We start from the raw sequence: 20,569 nt of genomic DNA, 5'->3' as shown, positions 1-20,569 counted from the left end.
CAACTCTCCCACCCCCCCTTGCCCCCACACCATCCGCGAGTGTGCGCGCTCCTGCGAGCGAGTGTGCGCGCGCCTGCAAATGTGTGCACCTATATGTACCAATATACGCCTCTCTGGCCCTCTCTCCCTCTCTCTGCCTGATTCTGTGTGTGTGTCTCTCTCTCTCTCTCCCTCTCTGTCTCTCTCTCTGTCTGCCCGTCCCCCTCTCTGTCAGCCCGTCCCCCTCTCTGTCAGCCCGTCCCCCTCTCTGTCAGCCCGTCCCCCTCTCTGTCAGCCCGTCCCCCTCTCTGTCAGCCCGTCCCCCTCTCTGTCAGCCCGTCCCCTCTCTGTCAGCCCGTCCCCCTCTCTGTCAGCCCGTCCCCCTCTCTGTCAGCCCGTCCCCCTCTCTGTCAGCCCGTCCCCCTCTCTGTCAGCCCGTCCCCCTCTCTGTCAGCCGTCCCCCTCTCTGTCAGCCCGTCCCCCTCTCTGTCAGCCCGTCCCCCTCTCTGTCAGCCCGTCCCCCTCTCTGTCAGCCCGTCCCCCTCTCTGTCAGCCCGTCCCCCTCTCTGTCAGCCCGTCCCCTCTCTGTCAGCCCGTCCCCCTCTCTGTCAGCCCGTCCCCCCTCTCTGTCAGCCCGTCCCCCTCTCTGTCAGCCCGTCCCCCTCTCTGTCAGCCCGTCCCCCTCTCTGTCAGCCCGTCCCCCTCTCTGTCAGCCCGTCCCCCTCTCTGTCAGCCCGTCCCCCCTCTCTGTCAGCCCGTCCCCCTCTCTGTCAGGCCGTCCCCCTCTCTGTCAGGCCGTCCCCCTCTCTGTCAGGCCCGTCCCCCTCTCTGTCAGGCCGTCCCCCTCTCTGTCAGCCCGTCCCCCTCTCTGTCAGCCCGTCCCCCTCTCTGTCAGCCCGTCCCCCTCTCTGTCAGCCCGTCCCCCTCTCTGTCTGCCCGTCCCCCTCTCTGCCCGTCCCCCTCTCTGTCAGCCCGTCCCCCTCTCTGTCAGCCCGTCCCCCTCTCTGTCAGCCCGTCCCCCTCTCTGTCAGCCCGTCCCCCTCTCTGTCAGCCCGTCCCCCTCTCTGTCTGCCCGTCCCCCTCTCTGTCTGCCCGTCCCCCTCTCTGTCTGCCCGTCCCCCCTCTCTGTCTGCCCGTCCCCCTCTCTGTCTGCCCCGTCCCCCTCTCTGTCTGCCCGTCCCCCTCTCTGTCTGCCCGTCCCCCTCTCTGTCTGCCCGTCCCCCTCTCTGTCTGCCCGTCCCCCTCTCTGTCTGCCCGTCCCCCTCTCTGTCTGCCCGTCCCCCTCTCTGTCTGCCCGTCCCCCTCTCTGTCTGCCCGTCCCCCCTCTCTGTCCTGCCCGTCCCCCTCTCTGTCTGCCCGTCCCCCTCTCTGTCTGCCCGTCCCCCTCTCTGTCTGCCCGTCCCCCTCTCTGCCCGTCCCCCCTCTCTGCCCGTCCCCCTCTCTGCCCGTCCCCCTCTCTGCCCGTCCCCCCTCTCTGCCCGTCCCCCTCTCTGCCCGTCCCCCCTCTCTGCCCGTCCCCCTCTCTGCCCGTCCCCGCTCTGCCCGTCCCCGCTCTGCCCGTCCCCCGCTCTGCCCGTCCCCCCGCTCTGCCCCGTCCCCCGCTCTGCCCGTCCCCCGCTCTGCCCGTCCCCCGCTCTGCCCGTCCCCCGCTCTGCCCCCGTCCCCCCGCTCTGCCGCTCCCCCGCTCTGCCCGTCCCCCGCTCTGCCCGTCCCCCGCTCTGCCCGTCCCCCGCTCTGCCCGTCCCCCGCTCTGCCCGTCCCCCGCTCTGCCGTCCCCCGCTCTGCCCGTCCCCCGCTCTGCCCGTCCCCCGCTCTGCCCGTCCCCCCCCCTCTGCCCGTCCCCCCCCTCTGCCCGTCCCCCCCTCTGCCCGTCCCCCCCCTCTGCCCGTCCCCCCCCCCCCTCTGCCCGTCCCCCCCCCTCTGCCCGTCCCCCCCCCCTCTGCCGTCCCCCCCCCTCTGCCCGTCCCCCCCCCTCTGCCCGTCCCCCCCCCTCTGCCCGTCCCCCCCCCTCTGCCCGTCCCCCCCCCTCTGCCCCGTCCCCCCCCCCTCTGCCCCGGCCCCCCCCTCTGCCCGGCCCCCCCCCCTCTGCCCGGCCCCCCCCCTCTGCCCGGCCCCCCCCCTCTGCCCGGCCCCCCCCCTCTGCCCGGCCCCCCCCCTCTGCCCGTCCCCCCCCCCTCTGCCCGGCCCCCCCCTCTGCCCGGCCCCCCCCCTCTGCCCGGCCCCCCCCCCCTCTGCCCGGCCCCCCCCTCTGCCCGGCCCCCCCCTCTGCCCGGCCCCCCCCCTCTGCCCGTCCCCCCTCTCTGCCCGTCCCCCTCTCTGCCCGTCCCCCTCTCTGCCCGTCCCCCTCTCTGCCCGTCCCCCCTCTCTGCCGTCCCCCCTCTCTGCCCGTCCCCCCGCTCTGCCCGTCCCCCGCTCTGCCCGTCCCCCGCTCTGCCCGTCCCCCGCTCTGCCCGTCCCCCGCTCTGCCCGTCCCCGCTCTGCCCGTCCCCCGCTCTGCCCGTCCCCCGCTCTGCCCGTCCCCCGCTCTGCCCGTCCCCCGCTCTGCCCGTCCCCCGCTCTGCCCGTCCCCCGCTCTGCCCGTCCCCCGCTCTGCCCGTCCCCCGCTCTGCCCCGTCCCCCGCTCTGCCCGTCCCCCTCTCTGCCCGTCCCCCCCTCTGCCCCGTCCCCCCCTCTGCCCGTCCCCCCCCCTCTGCCCGTCCCCCCCCCTCTGCCCGTCCCCCCCCCTCTGCCCCGTCCCCCCCCCTCTGCCCGTCCCCCCCCCTCTGCCCGTCCCCCCCCCTCTGCCCGTCCCCCCCTCTGCCCGTCCCCCCCCCCTCTGCCCGGCCCCCCCCCTCTGCCCGGCCCCCCCCTCTGCCCGGCCCCCCCCTCTGCCCGGCCCCGCCCCTCTGCCCCGGCCCCCCCCTCTGCCCGGCCCCCCCCTCTGCCCGGCCCCCCCCTCTGCCCGGCCCCCCCTCTGCCCGGCCCCCCCCTCTGCCCGGCCCCCCCCTCTGCCCGGCCCCCCCCCTCTGCCCCCCCCCCCGGCCCCCCCCTCTGCCCGGCCCCCCCCTCTGCCCGGCCCCCCCCTCTGCCCGGCCCCCCCCCTCTGGCCCGGCCCCCCCCTCTGCCCGGCCCCCCCCTCTGCCCGGCCCCCCCCTCTGCCCGGCCCCCCCCTCTGCCCGGCCCCCCCCTCTGCCCGGCCCCCCCCTCTGCCCGGCCCCCCCCTCTGCCCGGCCCCCCCCCTCTGCCCGGCCCCCCCCTCTGCCCGGCCCCACCTCTGCCCGGCCACGCCCCCCCCCTCTGCCCGGCCACGCCCTCTCTGCCCGGCCACGCCCCCTCTGCCCGGCCACGCCCCTCTGCCGGCCACGCCCCCTCTGCCCGGCCCCCCCCCTCTGCCCGGCCCCCCCCCTCTGCCCGGCCCCCCCCTCTGCCCGGCCCCCCCCTCTCCGTCTCTCTCTGTCTCTCTCTCTCTGTCTCTCTCTCTCTGTCTCTCTCTCTCTGTCTCTCTCTCTCTCTCTCCCCCTCCCTCTCTCTAGCTGCCCAGCAATCTGAAAGTGTTTAAGCTCCCGAGTGAGTGTGTCTCATTCTGAACCGATGAAAGCTGGATCCACTTAAGACTCCCCCTTCCTTGGAAACAACCGCCTGGGATGTTGCAACTGCATAAACTAAATCCATTGCCCAGAGTTTTTTTGGGGTTAAGTTTGCTGTAGCTTGGGGAGGGGGCTGTCCCTGGGTGTCCGACTTGAATTTTTCCATGGTGCTGACGAAGTACATTCCCATCGCCCTATTTTTCTTGTAGTATTCCCGTTGCAATCTGGAGGGTGTTTCTGTCTGGAATTCTCACTTCCCCTGTGCTGGCAAGCAGAAGTGCCGTAGCTCTGTTTTGTCTCCAAGATTTGCTTTTTTTTTTCTCTTTCTCTCCCTCCTTCCCTGCTCCCATCCAGCCACAGTTCGTAGCTTCAAGTGTCACCCGTTCTCCTCCTCCTCAGCACCTCCTCGCTCCTCCCCACTGTCTCCCCTCCAATTCCATCCCCTCCGAGCCCCCCCCCCCCCACTTCTCCCCCAGGAAAGGTCCCGATTCTGTAGAAATGTCTCGTTCTGTGCCTGAGTGGATTGGATCTGAAAGAAAAAAAAGGCAGAAAGGAATCTGTTTATGTCTCTCTCTCTCTGCAAAACTTTATTGAGCCCCCCCCTCTCCCTTCCCAAAGCCCAAGACCAAAAGGAGGAGTCTAGCAACTCGAGTGAGAATTTCCTGATTTTGGACACTGAATCCTGAGCAGAGAATTTGCTGGCTCAGGTCCCCCCAGTGCGCCGGCTCTCCCAGTGTGTGTGGGTGGGTGCAAGTCAATTCCTATTGTTACTTAATCGGATCTCATCCTGTCCTCGGAGACAAATCTTTATTTCCCCCGCGGCTTTGGGATGGGGAGCCTTCCCACTGTTCCTCCAGCCCCCGGTGATAGATAAACGTTCTCCGTTCCCAGGGCAGTTTGGGGGTAATTAAACTGCACGTTGGTCGGGTAGGAATGTCAAAACGACGGACCCGTTTTGCTCGCCGGCGTGGCCGCTCGGAGGTTTTTCTTGTTCGTCCGGTTGCTGCAGCTGGTCGAGGCCGGGGGAGGGAGGGGCTGCTTTTTCCCCGTGTGGCGGCAGAAGCTGGCGTTTCGAGCCCCAACGCTCCAGAGTTAGAATTGGGTTTCGGCCAGACCGCTTGTGCCCCCTCGTTCGATGTTTTGTTCTTTTTATAAAAGCTTGTTTACGCGGGGGGGGGGGGGTTGGTATTTGGAGGTGTTGGGTTGGGATTCCACACTCTGGTGTGTGTGTGCCGTTGGGTGGGGCGGGGGGGGGGGGGATCTCCGACAGGGAAAATTGGAGAAATTGGAAGGCAGGATCACCGGAGACCAGCCGGAGAACCCCAGGAGCGAGTCACTGAAACACGGATACATGGTGGGACGTTGCGGCTCTCTGGGTGTTCCCCCGACCTGGAAACGTTGCACCAAGTCTTCTGCCCACACTGTTCCTCTTGCCGGCCTGTTCTGCATCTGTATCAATGAGATTGACCGGGGGCTGGCGCAGGTTTGGCGGGCCGAAGGGCCTGTTCCCGTGCTGTATTGTCCTTTGTACCTGCGTTTCGTCAGTGCCCTCACATCTTCAGAGCTGTCCCGAAGCACCAGACAGAAATATGTTTCGGGGGTGGGGGGGGGGGGGGGGGGACCTTGACGCACAGTGTAAGGATCAGGAGAACGCTGCCGTGGGCCGATTCTGTTTGTATCTGGGTCTTCCCTGGCCCCCGGAAGGTCTCACGGAGCCCCGTTTGGTAATGACCGTCTCTCACGTTGGCCACTTGTATGTACTTCAGCTTATCGAAGGGTCGCGATGCCAGAAAGGGGGCCATTCAGCCCATCGTGGCTGCGCCGAGCAAAGGAGAGAAAAAAAGTTACAGCCTGGCAATGAGCTTGTGGTCCAGGGGGCAAAAAGATGGAAAATGCTGGACCACCTCAGGAGGCCTGCCAGCACCTGCGGGGAGAGCGCGGAGCTCACGTTTGCAGCCTGGATGACTCCTTGTCAAAGATTGTTTCAGATCCAAGCCTCTGTCCTGCCGTTCCAGCCTGTGTGCAGTTCAATCTTGCCTGGCGCGTCACCCTAAAGTTTCACTTTGTTTCCCTGCTGTGCAGGTGAACTTCTCTCCGGTCTTTCCATTTCACTATTCCCTCGGATATCCAATCCCTGGCGCTTTCCTCGTTCGGAATGACCCTGTGAGGCTGTGGAGATCGAAGCCGACCTTTTCCGCGTAACTCTCCCTTCTAACATACGGGATCAACCGCAGAATTTTCTTCTCTGTTAGCCCCGGCTCTGCTCCTTACGTTACTGCGGCCAGGAAATGGGGCAGCCGATTAGTGCACAGCAAGTACTGTACCCCAGAGTTATACAGTGACAGACCCGTCCCCACCAGTACTGTACCCCAGTGTTATACAGTGACAGACCCGTCCCCACCAGTACTGTACCCCAGTGTTATACAGTGACAGACCCATCCCCACCAGTACTGTACCCCAGTGTTATACAGTGACAGACCCGTCCCCACCAGTACTGTACCCCAGTGTTATACAGTGACAGACCCGTCCCCACCAGTACTGTACCCCAGTGTTACACAGTGACAGACCCGTCCCCACCAGTACTGTACCCCAGTGTTATACAGTGACAGACCAGTCCCCACCAGTACTGTACCCCAGTGTTATGCAGAGACAGACCCGTCCCCACCAGTGCTGTACCCCAGTGTTATACAGTGACAGACCCGTCCCCACCAGTACTGTACCCCAGTGTTATACAGTGACAGACCCGTCCCCACCAGTACTGTACCCCAGTGTTATACAGTGACAGACCCGTCCCCACCAGTACTGTACCCCAGTGTTATACAGTGACAGACCCGTCCCCACCAGTACTGTACCCCAGTGTTATACAGTGACAGACCCGTCCCCACCTACACTGTACCCCAGTGTTATACAGTGACAGACCCATCCCCACCAGTACTGTACCCCAGTGTTATACAGTGACAGACCCGTGCCCACCAGTACTGTACCCCAGTGTTATACAGTGACAGACCCGTCCCCACCAGTACTGTACCCCAGTGTTATACAGTGACAGACCCGTCCCCACCAGTACTGTACCCCAGTGTTATACAGTGACAGACCCGTCCCCACCAGTACCGTACCCCAGTGTTACACAGTGACAGACCCGTGCCCACCAGTACTGTACCCCAGTGTTATACAGTGACAGACCCGTCCTCACCAGTACTGTACCCCAGTGTTATACAGTGACAGACCCGTCCCCACCAGTACTGTACCTCAGTTATACAGTGACAGACCCGTCCCCACCAGTTCTGTACCCCTGTGTTATACAGTGACAAACCAGTCCCCACCAGTACTGTACCCCAGTGTTATACAGTGACTGACCCGTCCCCACCTACACTGTACCCCAGTGTTATACAGTGACAGACCCATCCCCACCAGTACTGTACCCCAGTGTTATACAGTGACAGACCCGTGCCCACCAGTACTGTACCCCAGTGTTATACAGTGACAGACCCGTCCCCACCAGTACTGTACCTCAGTTATACAGTGACAGACCCGTCCCCACCAGTACTGTACCCCAGTGTTATACAGTGACAAACCAGTCCCCACCAGTACTGTACCCCAGTGTTATACAGTGCCAGACCCGTCCTCATCAGTACTGTACCCCAGTGTTATACAGTGACAGACCCGTGCCCACCAGTACTGTACCCCAGTGTTATACAGTGACAGACCCGTACCCACCAGTACTGTACCCCAGTGTTATCCAGTGACAGACCCGTCCCCAGTACTGTACCCCAGTGTTATACAGTGACAGCCCCGTCCCCACCAGTACTGTACCCCAGTGTTATACAGTGACAGACCCGTCCCCACCAGTACTGTACCCCAGTGTTATACAGTGACAGACCCGTCCCCACCAGTACTGTACCCCAGTGTTATACAGTGACAGACCCGTCCCCACCAGTACTGTACCCCAGTGTTATACAGCGACAGACCCGTCCCCACCAGTACTGTACCCCAGTGTTATACAGTGACAGACCCGTCCCCACCAGTACTGTACCCCAGTGTTATACAGTGACAGACCCATCCCCACCAGTACTGTACCCCAGTGTTATACAGTGACAGACCCGTCCCCACCAGTACTGTACCCCAGTGTTATACAGTGACAGACCCGTCCCCACCAGTACTGTACCCCAGTGTTATACAGTGACAGACCCGTCCCCACCAGTACTGTACCCCAGTGTTATACAGTGACAGACCCGTCCCCACCAGTACTGTACCCCAGTGTTATACAGTGACAGACCCGTCCCCACCAGTACTGTACCCCAGTGTTATACAGTGACAGACCCGTCCCCACCAGTACTGTACCCCAGTGTTATACAGACCCGGCCCCACCACTCAGAGTGAAGGTAGATGTGGAAGGGCACTTGTGCCACTATTGCCCATCGCTGGGTAGGTGGCTGTGGTACTAACCTTTAGACACATCTGTTTGTACAATATCTGCCGTGTCTGGAGCTCTCCCATCGCACCCCTTTAAACTAGTCCCAACTCGCCACGTGACACCGATGGGCTTAGAGAGATGGGGGATGGTGATTCTCCTTGTCAGTGGGCCAGCCTTTCATGTTCCTTTTAACAAAGTGATTAGCCAGGCTGTTTGAACTCTGAATATTAAGCAGCTTGTTAGTTCTTTCTGAATGAACCTTCCTTCGGAGCCCCGCGGTTCTTTGGGAAGGAGACGGGAGCCTATCTGCGGGCTGGAATCTTTCCTCTTGTTAATCAGACACAAACCCTACCCTCCAATTAATGGCCCCTGACCACCTTGCGCATTCCAACCCTATCGCCGCTGAAAGGGACTGGGCTTGAATGGCTTCGCTTTGTGTTCGAAGCTGCTAAATAACGTGACTGTGCCCCTGCGGAGCTTAAGCATGTGCAGCGATGAGGGCCGGGGGATGGGTGCACTACACTCGCTCCCCGTGGGACTGTTTCCCGCTTTGGCTTGGCGCTCCATTTGTGACTAAAGCGGGCTTGTAAAACCCTTGAAACATCGCAGCACTCAGCGTGAGAACAGTGGGTCCACCTGCACCACACGGACTGCGGCGGTGCAATAAGGCAGCTCATTGAATGTTGACCAAGCCAGTGACTCCCGCATCCCCGCAACGCAGACATGTTCAAACGGAGTCAACTTGATCCTGTCACTCGATGACACAGTTTCTTGTTCTGCACCCCTTGCCTTTGTCCGCATCGCTGGACTGCCATTCGCAGACTCTGGCGACCCTTAGCCAAGCAATCAGTCCACTCGTCGGAGAGCCTTGAGGATGAAAGCATGGAAAATAGGGGCAGGAGGAGGCCATTCGGCCCTTCGAGCCTGCTCCGCCATTCATTATGATCATCCAACCCAGTAACCTGTTCCCGCCTTCCCCCATATCCCTTTGGGATGTACGATGGTTTGGTCACGGCTGCATTCTGTGGTAGCGAATTCCACAGGCTCACCATTCTCTTCGAACTGGCCGGCTCTTTGACCGTGAACACTCGGGCGACTGCTCAGCAGCGTTTCAAAGGCCGGTAATAGGGCAGGGACGCTGGCTGACAACTGCCCTGAGCCTCGGGGCTTTGAGGCGAATTGTAAACCCCACCAACGCTGCCCGATAAATTGTGGGGTTGTGTGCATGTGGGGGGGGGGGGGGTGGAGGAGGAATGAGCTCAGCCAGTGAGGTGTTGGGAATAACCCGGAATGAGCAGCCAGTGAGGTGTTGGGAATAACCCGGAATGAGCAGCCAGTGTGGTGTTGGGAATAACCCGGAAGGAGCAGGCAGTGAGGTGTTGGGAATAACCCGGAATGAGCAGCCAGTGAGGTGTTGGGAATAACCCGGAATGAGCAGCCAGTGAGGGGTTGGGAATGACCCGGAATGAGCAGCCAGTGTGGTGTTGGGAATAACCCGGAATGAGCAGCCAGTGAGGTGTTGGGAATAACCCGGAATGAGCAGCCAGTGAGGGGTTGGGAATATCCCGGAATGATCGGCCAGTGAGGTGTTGGGAATAACCCGGAATGATCAGCCTGTGAGGTGTTGGGAATAACCCGGAATGAGCAGCCAGTGAGGTGCTGGGAATAACCCGGAATGAGCAGCCAGTGAGGGGTTAGGAATGAACAGCCAGTGAGGGGTAGGGAATAACCCGGAATGAGCAGCCAGTGAGGGATTGGGAATAACCCGGAATGAGCAGCCAGTGAGGTGTTGGGAATAACCTGGAATGAGCACCCTGTGAGGTGTTGGGAATAACCCGGAATGAGCAGCCAGTGAGGGATTGGGAATAACCCGGAATGAGCAGCCAGTGACGTGTTGGGAATAACCCGGAATGAGCAGCCAGTGAGGGGTTGGGAATAACCCGGAATGAGCAGCCAGTGAGGTGATGGGAATAACCCGGAATGAGCAGCCAGTGAGGTGATGGGAATAACCGGGAATGAACAGCCAGTGAGGTGTTGGGAATAACCCGGAATGATCTCAGCCAGTGAGATGTTGGGAATAACCCGGAATGATCTCAGCCAGTGAGGTGTTGGGAATAACCCGGAATGAGCAGCCAGTGAGGTGTTGGGAATAACCCGGAATGAGCAGCCAGTGAGGGGTTGGGAATAACACCGGAATGATCTCGGCCAGTGAGGTGATGGGAATAACCCGGAATGAGCAGCCAGTGAGGGGTTGGGAATAACCCGGAATGAGCAGCCAGTGAGGGGTTGGGAATAATCCGGAATGATCTCGGCCAGTGAGGTGATGGGAATAACCCGGAATGAGCAGCCAGTGAGGGGTTGGGAATAACCCGGAATGAGCAGCCAGTGAGGGGTTGGGAATAACCCGGAATGAGCTGCCAGTGACGTGTTGGGAATAACCCTGAATGAGCAGCCAGTGAGGTGATGGGAATAACCCGGAATGAGCAGCCAGTGAGGTGTTGGGAATAACCCGGAATGAGCAGCCAGTGAGGTGTTGGGAATGACCCGGAATGAGCAGCCAGTGAGATGATGGGAATAACCCGGAATGAGCAGCCAGTGAGGGGTTGGGAATAATCCGGAATGATCTCGGCCAGTGAGGTGATGGGAATAACCCGGAATGAGCAGCCAGTGAGGGGTTGGGAATAACCCGGAATGAGCTGCCAGTGACGTGTTGGGAATAACCCTGAATGATCTCGGCCAGTGAGGTGTTGGGAATAACCCGGAATGAGCAGCCAGTGAGGGGTTGGGAATAACCCGGAATGAGCAGCCAGTGAGGTGTTGGGAATAACCCGGAATGAGCAGCCAGTGTGGTGTTGGGAATAACCCGGAATGAGCAGCCAGTGAGGTGTTGGGAATAACCCGGAATGAGCAGCCAGTGAGGGGTTGGGAATAACCCGGAATGAGCAGCCAGTGTGGTGTTGGGAATAACCCGGAATGAGCAGCCAGTGAGGGGTTGGGAATAACCCGGAATGAGCAGCCAGTGAGGGGTTGGGAATATCCCGGAATGAGCAGCCAGTGAGGGGTTGGGAATAACCCGGAATGAGCAGCCAGTGAGGTGTTGGGAAAAACCCGGAATGAGCAGCCAGTGAGGGGTTGGGAATAACCCGGAATGATCGGCCAGTGAGGTGTTGGGAATAACCCGGAATGATCAGCCTGTGAGGTGTTGGGAATAACCCGGAATGAGCAGCCTGTGAGGTGTTGGGAATAACCCGGAATGAGCAGCCAGTGAGGTGTTGGGAATAACCCGGAATGAGCAGCCAGTGAGGTGATGGAAATAACCCGGAATGATCAGCCAGTGAGGTGTTGGGAATAACCCAGAATGAGCAGCCAGTGAGGGGTTGGGAATAACCCGGAATGAGCAGCCAGTGAGGGGTTGGGAATAACCCGGAATGAGCAGCCAGTGACGTGTTGGGAATAACCCGGAATGAGCAGCCAGTGAGGGGTTGGGAATGACCCGGAATGAGCAGCCAGTGAGATGATGGGAATAACCCGGAATGATCTTGGCCAGTGAGGTGTTGGGAGTAACCCGGAATGAGAAGCCAGTGAGGTGTTGGGAATAACCCGGAATGAGCAGCCAGTGAGGTGATGGGAATCACCTGGAATGAGCAGCCAGTGAGGTGATGGGAATAACCCGGAATGAGCAGCCAGTGAGGTGATGGGACTAACCCGGAATGAGCAGCCAGTGAGGGGTTGGGAATAACCCGGAATGAGCAGCCAGTGAGGTGTTGGGAATAACCCGGAATAAGCAGCCAGTGAGGGGTTGGGAATAACCCGGAATGAGCAGCCAGTGAGGTGTTGGGAATAACCCAGAATGAGCAGCCAGTGAGGGGTTGGGAATAACCTGGAATCAGCAGCCAGTGAGGTGTTGGGAATAACCCGGAATGAGCAGCCAGTGAGGTGTTGGGAATAACCCGGAATGATCTCGGCCAGTGAGGGGTTGGGAATAACCCGGAATGAGCAGCCAGTGAGGTGTTGGGAATGACCCAAAATGAGCAGCCAGTGAGGGGTTGGGAATAACCAGGAATGAGCAGCCAGTGAGGTGTTGGGAATAATCCGGAATGGGCAGCGAGTGAGGGGTTGGGAATAACCCGGAATGAGCAGCCAGTGAGGTGATGGGAATAACCCGGAATGAGCAGCCAGTGAGGGGTTGGGAATAATCCGGAATGAGCAGCCAGTGAGGGGTTGGGAATAACCCGGAATGAGCAGCCAGTGAGGTGATGGGAATAACCCGGAATGAGCAGCCAGTGAGGGGTTGGGAATAACCTGGAATGATCAGCCAGTGAGGTGTTGGGAATAACCCGGAATGAGCAGCCAGTGAGGTGATGGGAATAACCCGGAATGAGCAGCCAGTGAGGGGTTGGGAATAATCCGGAATGAGCAGCCAGTGAGGGGTTGGGAATAACCCGGAATGAGCAGCCAGTGAGGTGATGGGAATAACCCGGAATGAGCAGCCAGTGAGGGGTTGGGAATAACCTGGAATGAGCAGCCAGTGAGGTGTTGGGAATAACCCAGAATGAGCAGCCAGTGAGGGTTTGGGAATAACCCGGAATGAGCAGCCAGTGAGGGGTTGGGAATAACCCGGTATGAGCAGCCAGTGAGGGGTTGGGAATAACCCGGAATGAGCAGCCAGTGAGGTGTTGGGAATAACCTGGAATGAGCAGCCAGTGAGGGGTTGGGAATAACCCGGAATGAGCAGCCAGTGAGGGGTTGGGAATAACCCGGAATGATCTCAGCCAGTGAGGTGTTGGTAATAACCCGGAATGAGCAGCCAGTGAGGTGATGGGAATAACCCGGAATGAGCACCCAGTGAGGTGATGGGAATAACCCGGAATGAGCAGCCAGTGAGTGGTTGGGAATAACCCGGAATCAGCAGCCAGTGAGGTGATGGGAATAACCCGGAATAAGCAGCCAGTGAGGGGTTGGGATTAACCCGGAATAAGCAGCCAGTGAGGGATTGGGAATAACCCGGAATGAGCAGCCAGTGAGGTGTTGGGAATAACCTGGAATGAGCAGTCAGTGAGGTGTTGGGAATAACCCAGAATGAGCAGCCAGTGAGGGGTTGGGAATAACCCGGAATGAGCAGCCAGTGAGGGGTTGGGAATAACCCGGAATGAGCAGCCAGTGACGTGTTGGGAATAACCCGGAATGAGCAGCCAGTGAGGGGTTGGGAATAACCCGGAATGAGCAGCCAGTGAGGGGTTGGGAATAACCCAGAATGAGCAGCCAGCGTGGCGTTGGGAATAACCCGGAATGAGCAGCCAGTGAGGTGTTGGGAATAACCCAGAATGAGCAGCCAGTGAGGGGTTGGGAATAACCCGGAATGAGCAGCCAGTGAGGTGTTGGGAATAATCCGGAATGGGCAGCCTGTGAGGTGATGGGAATAACCCGGAATAATCAGCCAGTGAGGGCTTGGGAATAACCCGGAATAAGCAGCCAGTGAGGAATTGGGAATAACCCGGAATGAGCAGCCAGTGAGGTGTTGGGAATAACCTGGAATGAGCAGCCAGTGAGGTGTTGGGAATAACCCAGAATGAGCAGCCAGTGAGGGGTTGGGAATAACCCGGAATGAGCAGCCAGTGAGGGGTTGGGAATAACCCGGAATGAGCAGCCAGTGACGTGTTGGGAATAACCCGGAATGAGCAGCCAGTGAGGGGTTGGGAATAACCCGGAATGAGCAGCCAGTGAGGGGTTGGGAATAACCCGGAATGAGCAGCCAGCGTGGCGTTGGGAATAACCCAAAATGAGCAGCCAGTGAGGGGTTGGGAATAACCCAGAATGAGCAGCCAGTGAGGGGTTGGGAATAACCCGGAATGAGCAGCCAGTGAGGTGTTGGGAATAATCCGGAATGGGCAGCCTGTGAGGGGTTGGGAATAATCCGGAATGAGCAGCCAGTGAGGGGTTGGGAATAACCCGGAATGAGCAGCCAGTGAGGGGTTGGGAATAACCCGGAATGAGCAGCCAGTGAGGGGTTGGGAATAACCCGGAATGAGCAGCCAGTGAGGTGTTGGGAATAACCCGGAATGAGCAGCCAGTGAGGTGATGGGATTAACCCGGAATGAGCAGCCTGTGAGGGGTTGGGAATAACCCGGAATGAGCAGCCAGTGAGGGGTTGGGAATAACCCGGAATGATCTTGGCCAGTGAGGTGTTGGGAATAATCCGGAATGAGCAGCCAGTGAGGTGTTGGGAATAACCCAGAATGAGCAGCCAGTGAGGGGTTGGGAATAACCCGGAATGAGCAGCCAGTGAGGGGTTGGGAATAACCCGGAATCATCTCGGCCAGTGAGGTGTTGGGAATAATCCGGAATGAGCAGCCAGTGAGGGGTTGGGAATAACCCGGAATGAACAGCCAGTGAGGGCTTGGGAATAACCCGGAATGAGCAGCCAGTGAGGGATTGGGAAAAACCCGGAATGAGCAGCCAGTGAGGTGTTGGGAATAACCCGGAATGAGCATCTAGTGAGGTGTTGGGAATAACCTGGAATGAGCAGCCACTGAGGTGTTGGAAATAACCCGGAATGAGCAGCCAGTGAGGGGTTGGGAATAACCCGGAATGAGCAGCCAGTGAGGGGTTGGGAATAACCCGGAATGAGCAGCCAGTGAGGGGTTGGGAATAACCCGGAATGAGCAGCCAGTGAGGTGATGGGAATAACCCGGAATGAGCAGCCAGTGAGGTGATGGGAATAACCCGGAATGAACAACCAGTGAGGTGTTGGGAATAACCCGGAATGAGCAGCCAGTGAAGGGTTGGGAATAACGCGGAATGAGCAGCCAGTGAGGTGTTGGGAATAACCCGGAATGAGCAGCCAGTGAGGGGTTGGGAATAACCCGGAATGAGCAGCCAGTGACGTGTTGGGAATAACCCGGAATGAGCAGCCAGTGAGGTGTTGGGAATAACCCGGAATGATCTCGGCCAGTGAGGTGTTGGGAATAACCCGGAATGAGCAGCCAGTGAAGGGTTGTGAATAACGCGGAATGAGCAGCCAGTGAGGTGTTGAGAATAACCCGGAATGATCTCGGCCTGTGAGGTGTTGGGAATAACCCGGAATGAGCAGCCAGTGAGGGATTGGGAATAACCCGGAATGAGCAGCCAGTGAGGGATTGGGAATAACCCGGAATGAGCAGCCAGTGAGGGGTTGGGAATAACCCGGAATGAGCAGCCAGTGAGGGATTGGGAATAACCCGGAATGATCTCAGCCAGTGAGGTGTTGGGAATAACCCGGAATGAGCAGCCAGTGAGGGATTGGGAATAACCCGGAATGAGCAGCCAGTGAGGTGTTGGGAATAACCCGAATGAGCAGCCAGTGAGGTGATGGGAATAACCCGGAATGAGCAGCCAGTGAGGTGATGGGAATAACCCGGAATGAACAGCCAGTGAGGTGTTGGGAATAACCCGGAATGATCTCGGCCAGTGAGGTGTTGGGAATAACCCGGAATGAGCAGCCAGTGAGGTGATGGGAATAACCCGGAATGAGCAGCCAGTGAGGTGATGGGAATAACCCGGAATGAGCAGCCAGTGAGTGGTTGGGAATAACCCGGAATCAGCAGCCAGTGAGGTGATGGGAATAACCCGGAATAAGCAGCCAGTGAGGGGTTGGGAATAACCCGGAATGAGCAGCCAGTGAGGTGTTGCGAATAACACGGAATGAGCAGCCAGTGAGGGGTTGGGAATAACCCGGAATGATCTTGGCCAGTGAGGTGTTGGGAATAATCCGGAATGAGCAGCCAGTGAGGTGTTGGGAATAACCCAGAATGAGCAGCCAGTGAGGGGTTGGGAATAACCCGGAATGAGCAGCCAGTGAGGGGTTGGGAATAACCCGGAATGATCTCGGCCAGTGAGGTGTTGGGAATAATCCGGAATGAGCAGCCAGTGAGGGGTTGGGAATAACCCGGAATGAACAGCCAGTGAGGGCTTGGGAATAACCCGGAATGAGCAGCCAGTGAGGGATTGGGAAAAACCCGGAATGAGCAGCCAGTGAGGTGTTGGGAATAACCCGGAATGAGCATCTAGTGAGGTGTTGGGAATAACCTGGAATGAGCAGCCACTGAGGTGTTGGAAATAACCCGGAATGAGCAGCCAGTGAGGGGTTGGGAATAACCCGGAATGAGCAGCCAGTGAGGGGTTGGGAATAACCCGGAATGAGCAGCCAGTGAGGGGTTGGGAATAACCCGGAATGAGCAGCCAGTGAGGTGATGGGAATAACCCGGAATGAGCAGCCAGTGAGGTGATGGGAATAACCCGGAATGAACAACCAGTGAGGTGTTGGGAATAACCCGGAATGAGCAGCCAGTGAAGGGTTGGGAATAACGCGGAATGAGCAGCCAGTGAGGTGTTGGGAATAACCCGGAATGAGCAGCCAGTGAGGGGTTGGGAATAACCCGGAATGAGCAGCCAGTGACGTGTTGGGAATAACCCGGAATGAGCAGCCAGTGAGGTGTTGGGAATAACCCGGAATGATCTCGGCCAGTGAGGTGTTGGGAATAACCCGGAATGAGCAGCCAGTGAAGGGTTGTGAATAACGCGGAATGAGCAGCCAGTGAGGTGTTGGGAATAACCCGGAATGATCTCGGCCTGTGAGGTGTTGGGAATAACCCGGAATGAGCAGCCAGTGAGGGATTGGGAATAACCCGGAATGAGCAGCCAGTGAGGGATTGGGAATAACCCGGAATGAGCAGCCAGTGAGGGGTTGGGAATAACCCGGAATGAGCAGCCAGTGAGGGATTGGGAATAACCCGGAATGATCTCAGCCAGTGAGGTGTTGGGAATAACCCGGAATGAGCAGCCAGTGAGGGATTGGGAATAACCCGGAATGAGCAGCCAGTGAGGTGTTGGGAATAACCCGGAATGAGCAGCCAGTGAGGGGTTCGGAATAACCCGGAATGAGCAGCCAGTGAGGGGTTGGGAATAACCCGGAATGAGCAGCCAGTGAGGGGTTGGGAATAACCCCGAATGAGCAGCCAGTGAGGTGATGGGAATAACCCGGAATGAGCAGCCAGTGAGGTGATGGGAATAACCCGGAATGAACAGCCAGTGAGGTGTTGGGAATAACCCGGAATGATCTCGGCCAGTGAGGTGTTGGGAATAACCCGGAATGAGCAGCCAGTGAGGTGATGGGAATAACCCGGAATGAGCAGCCAGTGAGGTGATGGGAATAACCCGGAATGAGCAGCCAGTGAGTGGTTGGGAATAACCCGGAATCAGCAGCCAGTGAGGTGATGGGAATAACCCGGAATAAGCAGCCAGTGAGGGGTTGGGAATAACCCGGAATGAGCAGCCAGTGAGGTGTTGGGAATAACCCGGAATGAGCAGCCAGTGAGGGGTTGGGAATAACCCGGAATGAGCAGCCAGTGAGGTGATGGGAATAACCCGGAATGAGCAGCCAGTGAGGTGATGGGAATAAGCCGGAATGAACAGCCAGTGAGGTGTTGGGAATAACCCGGAATGATCTCAGCCAGTGAGGTGTTGGGAATAACCCGGAATGATCTCAGCCAGTGAGGTGTTGGGAATAACCCGGAATAAGCAGCCAGTGAGGTGTTGGGAATAACCCGGAATGAGCAGCCAGTGAGGTGTTGGGAATAACCCGGAATAAGCAGCCAGTGAGGGGTTGGGATTAACCCGGAATAAGCAGCCAGTGAGGGATTGGGAATAACCCGGAATGAGCAGCCAGTGAGGTGTTGGGAATAACCTGGAATGAGCAGCCAGTGAGGTGTTGGGAATAACCCAGAATGAGCAGCCAGTGAGGGGTTGGGAATAACCCGGAATGAGCAGCCAGTGAGGGGTTGGGAATAACCCGGAATGAGCAGCCAGTGACGTGTTGGGAATAACCCGGAATGAGCAGCCAGTGAGGGGTTGGGAATAACCCGGAATGAGCAGCCAGTGAGGGGTTGGGAATAACCCAGAATGAGCAGCCAGCGTGGCGTTGGGAATAACCCGGAATGAGCAGCCAGTGAGGTGATGGGAATAACCCGGAATGAGCAGCCAGTGAGGTGATGGGAATAAGCCGGAATGAACAGCCAGTGAGGTGTTGGGAATAACCCAGAATGAGCAGCCAGTGAGGGGTTGGGAATAACCCGGAATCAGCAGCCAGTGAGGTGTTGGGAATAATCCGGAATGGGCAGCCTGTGAGGTGATGGGAATAACCCGGAATAATCAGCCAGTGAGGGCTTGGGAATAACCCGGAATAAGCAGCCAGTGAGGGATTGGGAATAACCCGGAATGAGCAGCCAGTGAGGTGTTGGGAATAACCTGGAATGAGCAGCCAGTGAGGGGTTGGGAATAACCCGGAATGAGCAGCCAGTGAGGTGTTGGGAATAACCCAGAATGAGCAGCCAGTGAGGGGTTGGGAATAACCCGGAATGAGCAGCCAGTGAGGGGTTGGGAATAACCCGGAATGAGCAGCCAGTGACGTGTTGGGAATAACCCGGAATGAGCAGCCAGTGAGGGGTTGGGAATAACCCGGAATGAGCAGCCAGTGAGGTGTTGGGAATAACCCGGAATGAGCAGCCAGCGTGGCGTTGGGAATAACCCAAAATGAGCAGCCAGTGAGGGGTTGGGAATAACCCAGAATGAGCAGCCAGTGAGGGGTTGGGAATAACCCGGAATGAGCAGCCAGTGAGGTGTTCGGAATAATCCGGAATGGGCAGCCTGTGAGGGGTTGGGAATAATCCGGAATGAGCAGCCAGTGAGGGGTTGGGAATAACCCGGAATGAGCAGCCAGTGAGGTGCTGGGTATAACCCGGAATGAGCAGCCAGTGAGGTGATGGGAATAACCCGGAATGAGCAGCCAGTGAGGGGTTGGGAATAACCCGGAATGAGCAGCCAGTGAGCTGTTGGGAATAACCCGGAATGAGCAGCCAGTGAGGTGATGGGATTAACCCGGAATGAGCAGCCTGTGAGGGGTTGGGAATAACCCGGAATGAGCAGCCAGTGAGGGGTTGGGAATAACCCGGAATGATCTTGGCCAGTGAGGTGTTGGGAATAATCCGGAATGAGCAGCCAGTGAGGTGTTGGGAATAACCCAGAATGAGCAGCCAGTGAGGGGTTGGGAATAACCCGGAATGAACAGCCAGTGAGGGCTTGGGAATAACCCGGAATGAGCAGCCAGTGAGGGATTGGGAAAAACCCGGAATGAGCAGCCAGTGAGGTGTTGGGAATAACCCGGAATGAGCATCTAGTGAGGTGTTGGGAATAACCTGGAATGAGCAGCCACTGAGGTGTTGGAAATAACCCGGAATGAGCAGCCAGTGAGGGGTTGGGAATAACCCGGAATGAGCAGCCAGTGAGGGGTTGGGAATAACCCGGAATGAGCAGCCAGTGAGGGGTTGGGAATAACCCGGAATGAGCAGCCAGTGAGGTGATGGGAATAACCCGGAATGAGCAGCCAGTGAGGTGATGGGAATAACCCGGAATGAACAACCAGTGAGGTGTTGGGAATAACCCGGAATGAGCAGCCAGTGAAGGGTTGGGAATAACGCGGAATGAGCAGCCAGTGAGGTGTTGGGAATAACCCGGAATGAGCAGCCAGTGAGGGGTTGGGAATAACCCGGAATGAGCAGCCAGTGAGGTGTTGGGAATAACCCGGAATGAGCAGCCAGTGAGGTGTTGGGAATAACCCGGAATGATCTCGGCCAGTGAGGTGTTGGGAATAACCCGGAATGAGCAGCCAGTGAAGGGTTGTGAATAACGCGGAATGAGCAGCCAGTGAGGTGTTGGGAATAACCCGGAATGATCTCGGCCTGTGAGGTGTTGGGAATAACCCGGAATGAGCAGCCAGTGAGGGGTTCGGAATAACCCGGAATGAGCAGCCAGTGAGGGGTTGGGAATAACCCGGAATGAGCAGCCAGTGAGGGGTTGGGAATAACCCGGAATGAGCAGCCAGTGAGGTGATGGGAATAACCCGGAATGAGCAGCCAGTGAGGTGATGGGAATAACCCGGAATGAACAGCCAGTGAGGTGTTGGGAATAACCCGGAATGAGCAGCCAGTGAGGGGTTGGGAATAACCCGGATGAGCAGCCAGTGAGGTGATGGGAATAACCCGGAATGAGCAGCCAGTGAGGTGATGGGAATAAGCCGGAATGAACAGCCAGTGAGATGTTGGGAATAACCCGGAATGATCTCAGCCAGTGAGGTGTTGGGAATAACCCGGAATGATCTCAGCCAGTGAGGTGTTGGGAATAACCCGGAATGAGCAGCCAGTGAGGTGTTGGGAATAACCCGGAATGAGCAGCCAGTGAGGTGTTGGGAATAACCCGGAATGAGCAGCCAGTGAGGGGTTGGGAATAACCCGGAATGAGCAGCCAGTGAGGGGTTGGGAATAACCCGGAATGAGCAGCCAGTGAGGTGTTGGGAATATCCCGGAATGAGCAGCCAGTGAGGGGTTGGGAATAACCCGGAATGAGCAGCCAGTTAGGTGTTGGGAATAACCCGGAATGAGCAGCCAGTGAGGGGTTGGGAATAACCCGGAATGAGCAGCCAGTGAGGGGTTGGGAATAACCCGGAATGAGCGGCCAGTGAGGGGTTGGGAATAACCCGGAATGAGCAGCCAGTGATGGGTTGGGAATAACCCGGAATGAG

General features: G+C 58.3%; 1 protein-coding gene across 1 annotated transcript in view; it reads left to right on the top strand.

Moving 5' to 3' along the window:
• The first annotated feature begins 8,952 nt into the window (after positions 1–8,952).
• The window catches only part of LOC140404554 (segment polarity protein dishevelled homolog DVL-2-like), a 78,376-nt gene continuing 66,759 nt past the window's right edge, over positions 8,953–20,569 (top strand). Inside the window, exon 1 of the mRNA XM_072493157.1 lies at positions 8,953–9,080. Within this exon, the coding sequence (XP_072349258.1) occupies positions 8,953–9,080 (128 nt within the window). The remainder of the gene's footprint in view (positions 9,081–20,569) is intronic.

Source organism: Scyliorhinus torazame, chromosome 31 (genome assembly GCF_047496885.1).
Source record: "Scyliorhinus torazame isolate Kashiwa2021f chromosome 31, sScyTor2.1, whole genome shotgun sequence".
NCBI classification, from domain to species: domain Eukaryota; kingdom Metazoa; phylum Chordata; class Chondrichthyes; order Carcharhiniformes; family Scyliorhinidae; genus Scyliorhinus; species Scyliorhinus torazame.
The sequence above is the reverse complement of the archived record's forward strand: the minus strand, read 5'-3'. Positions and strand labels throughout refer to the sequence as shown.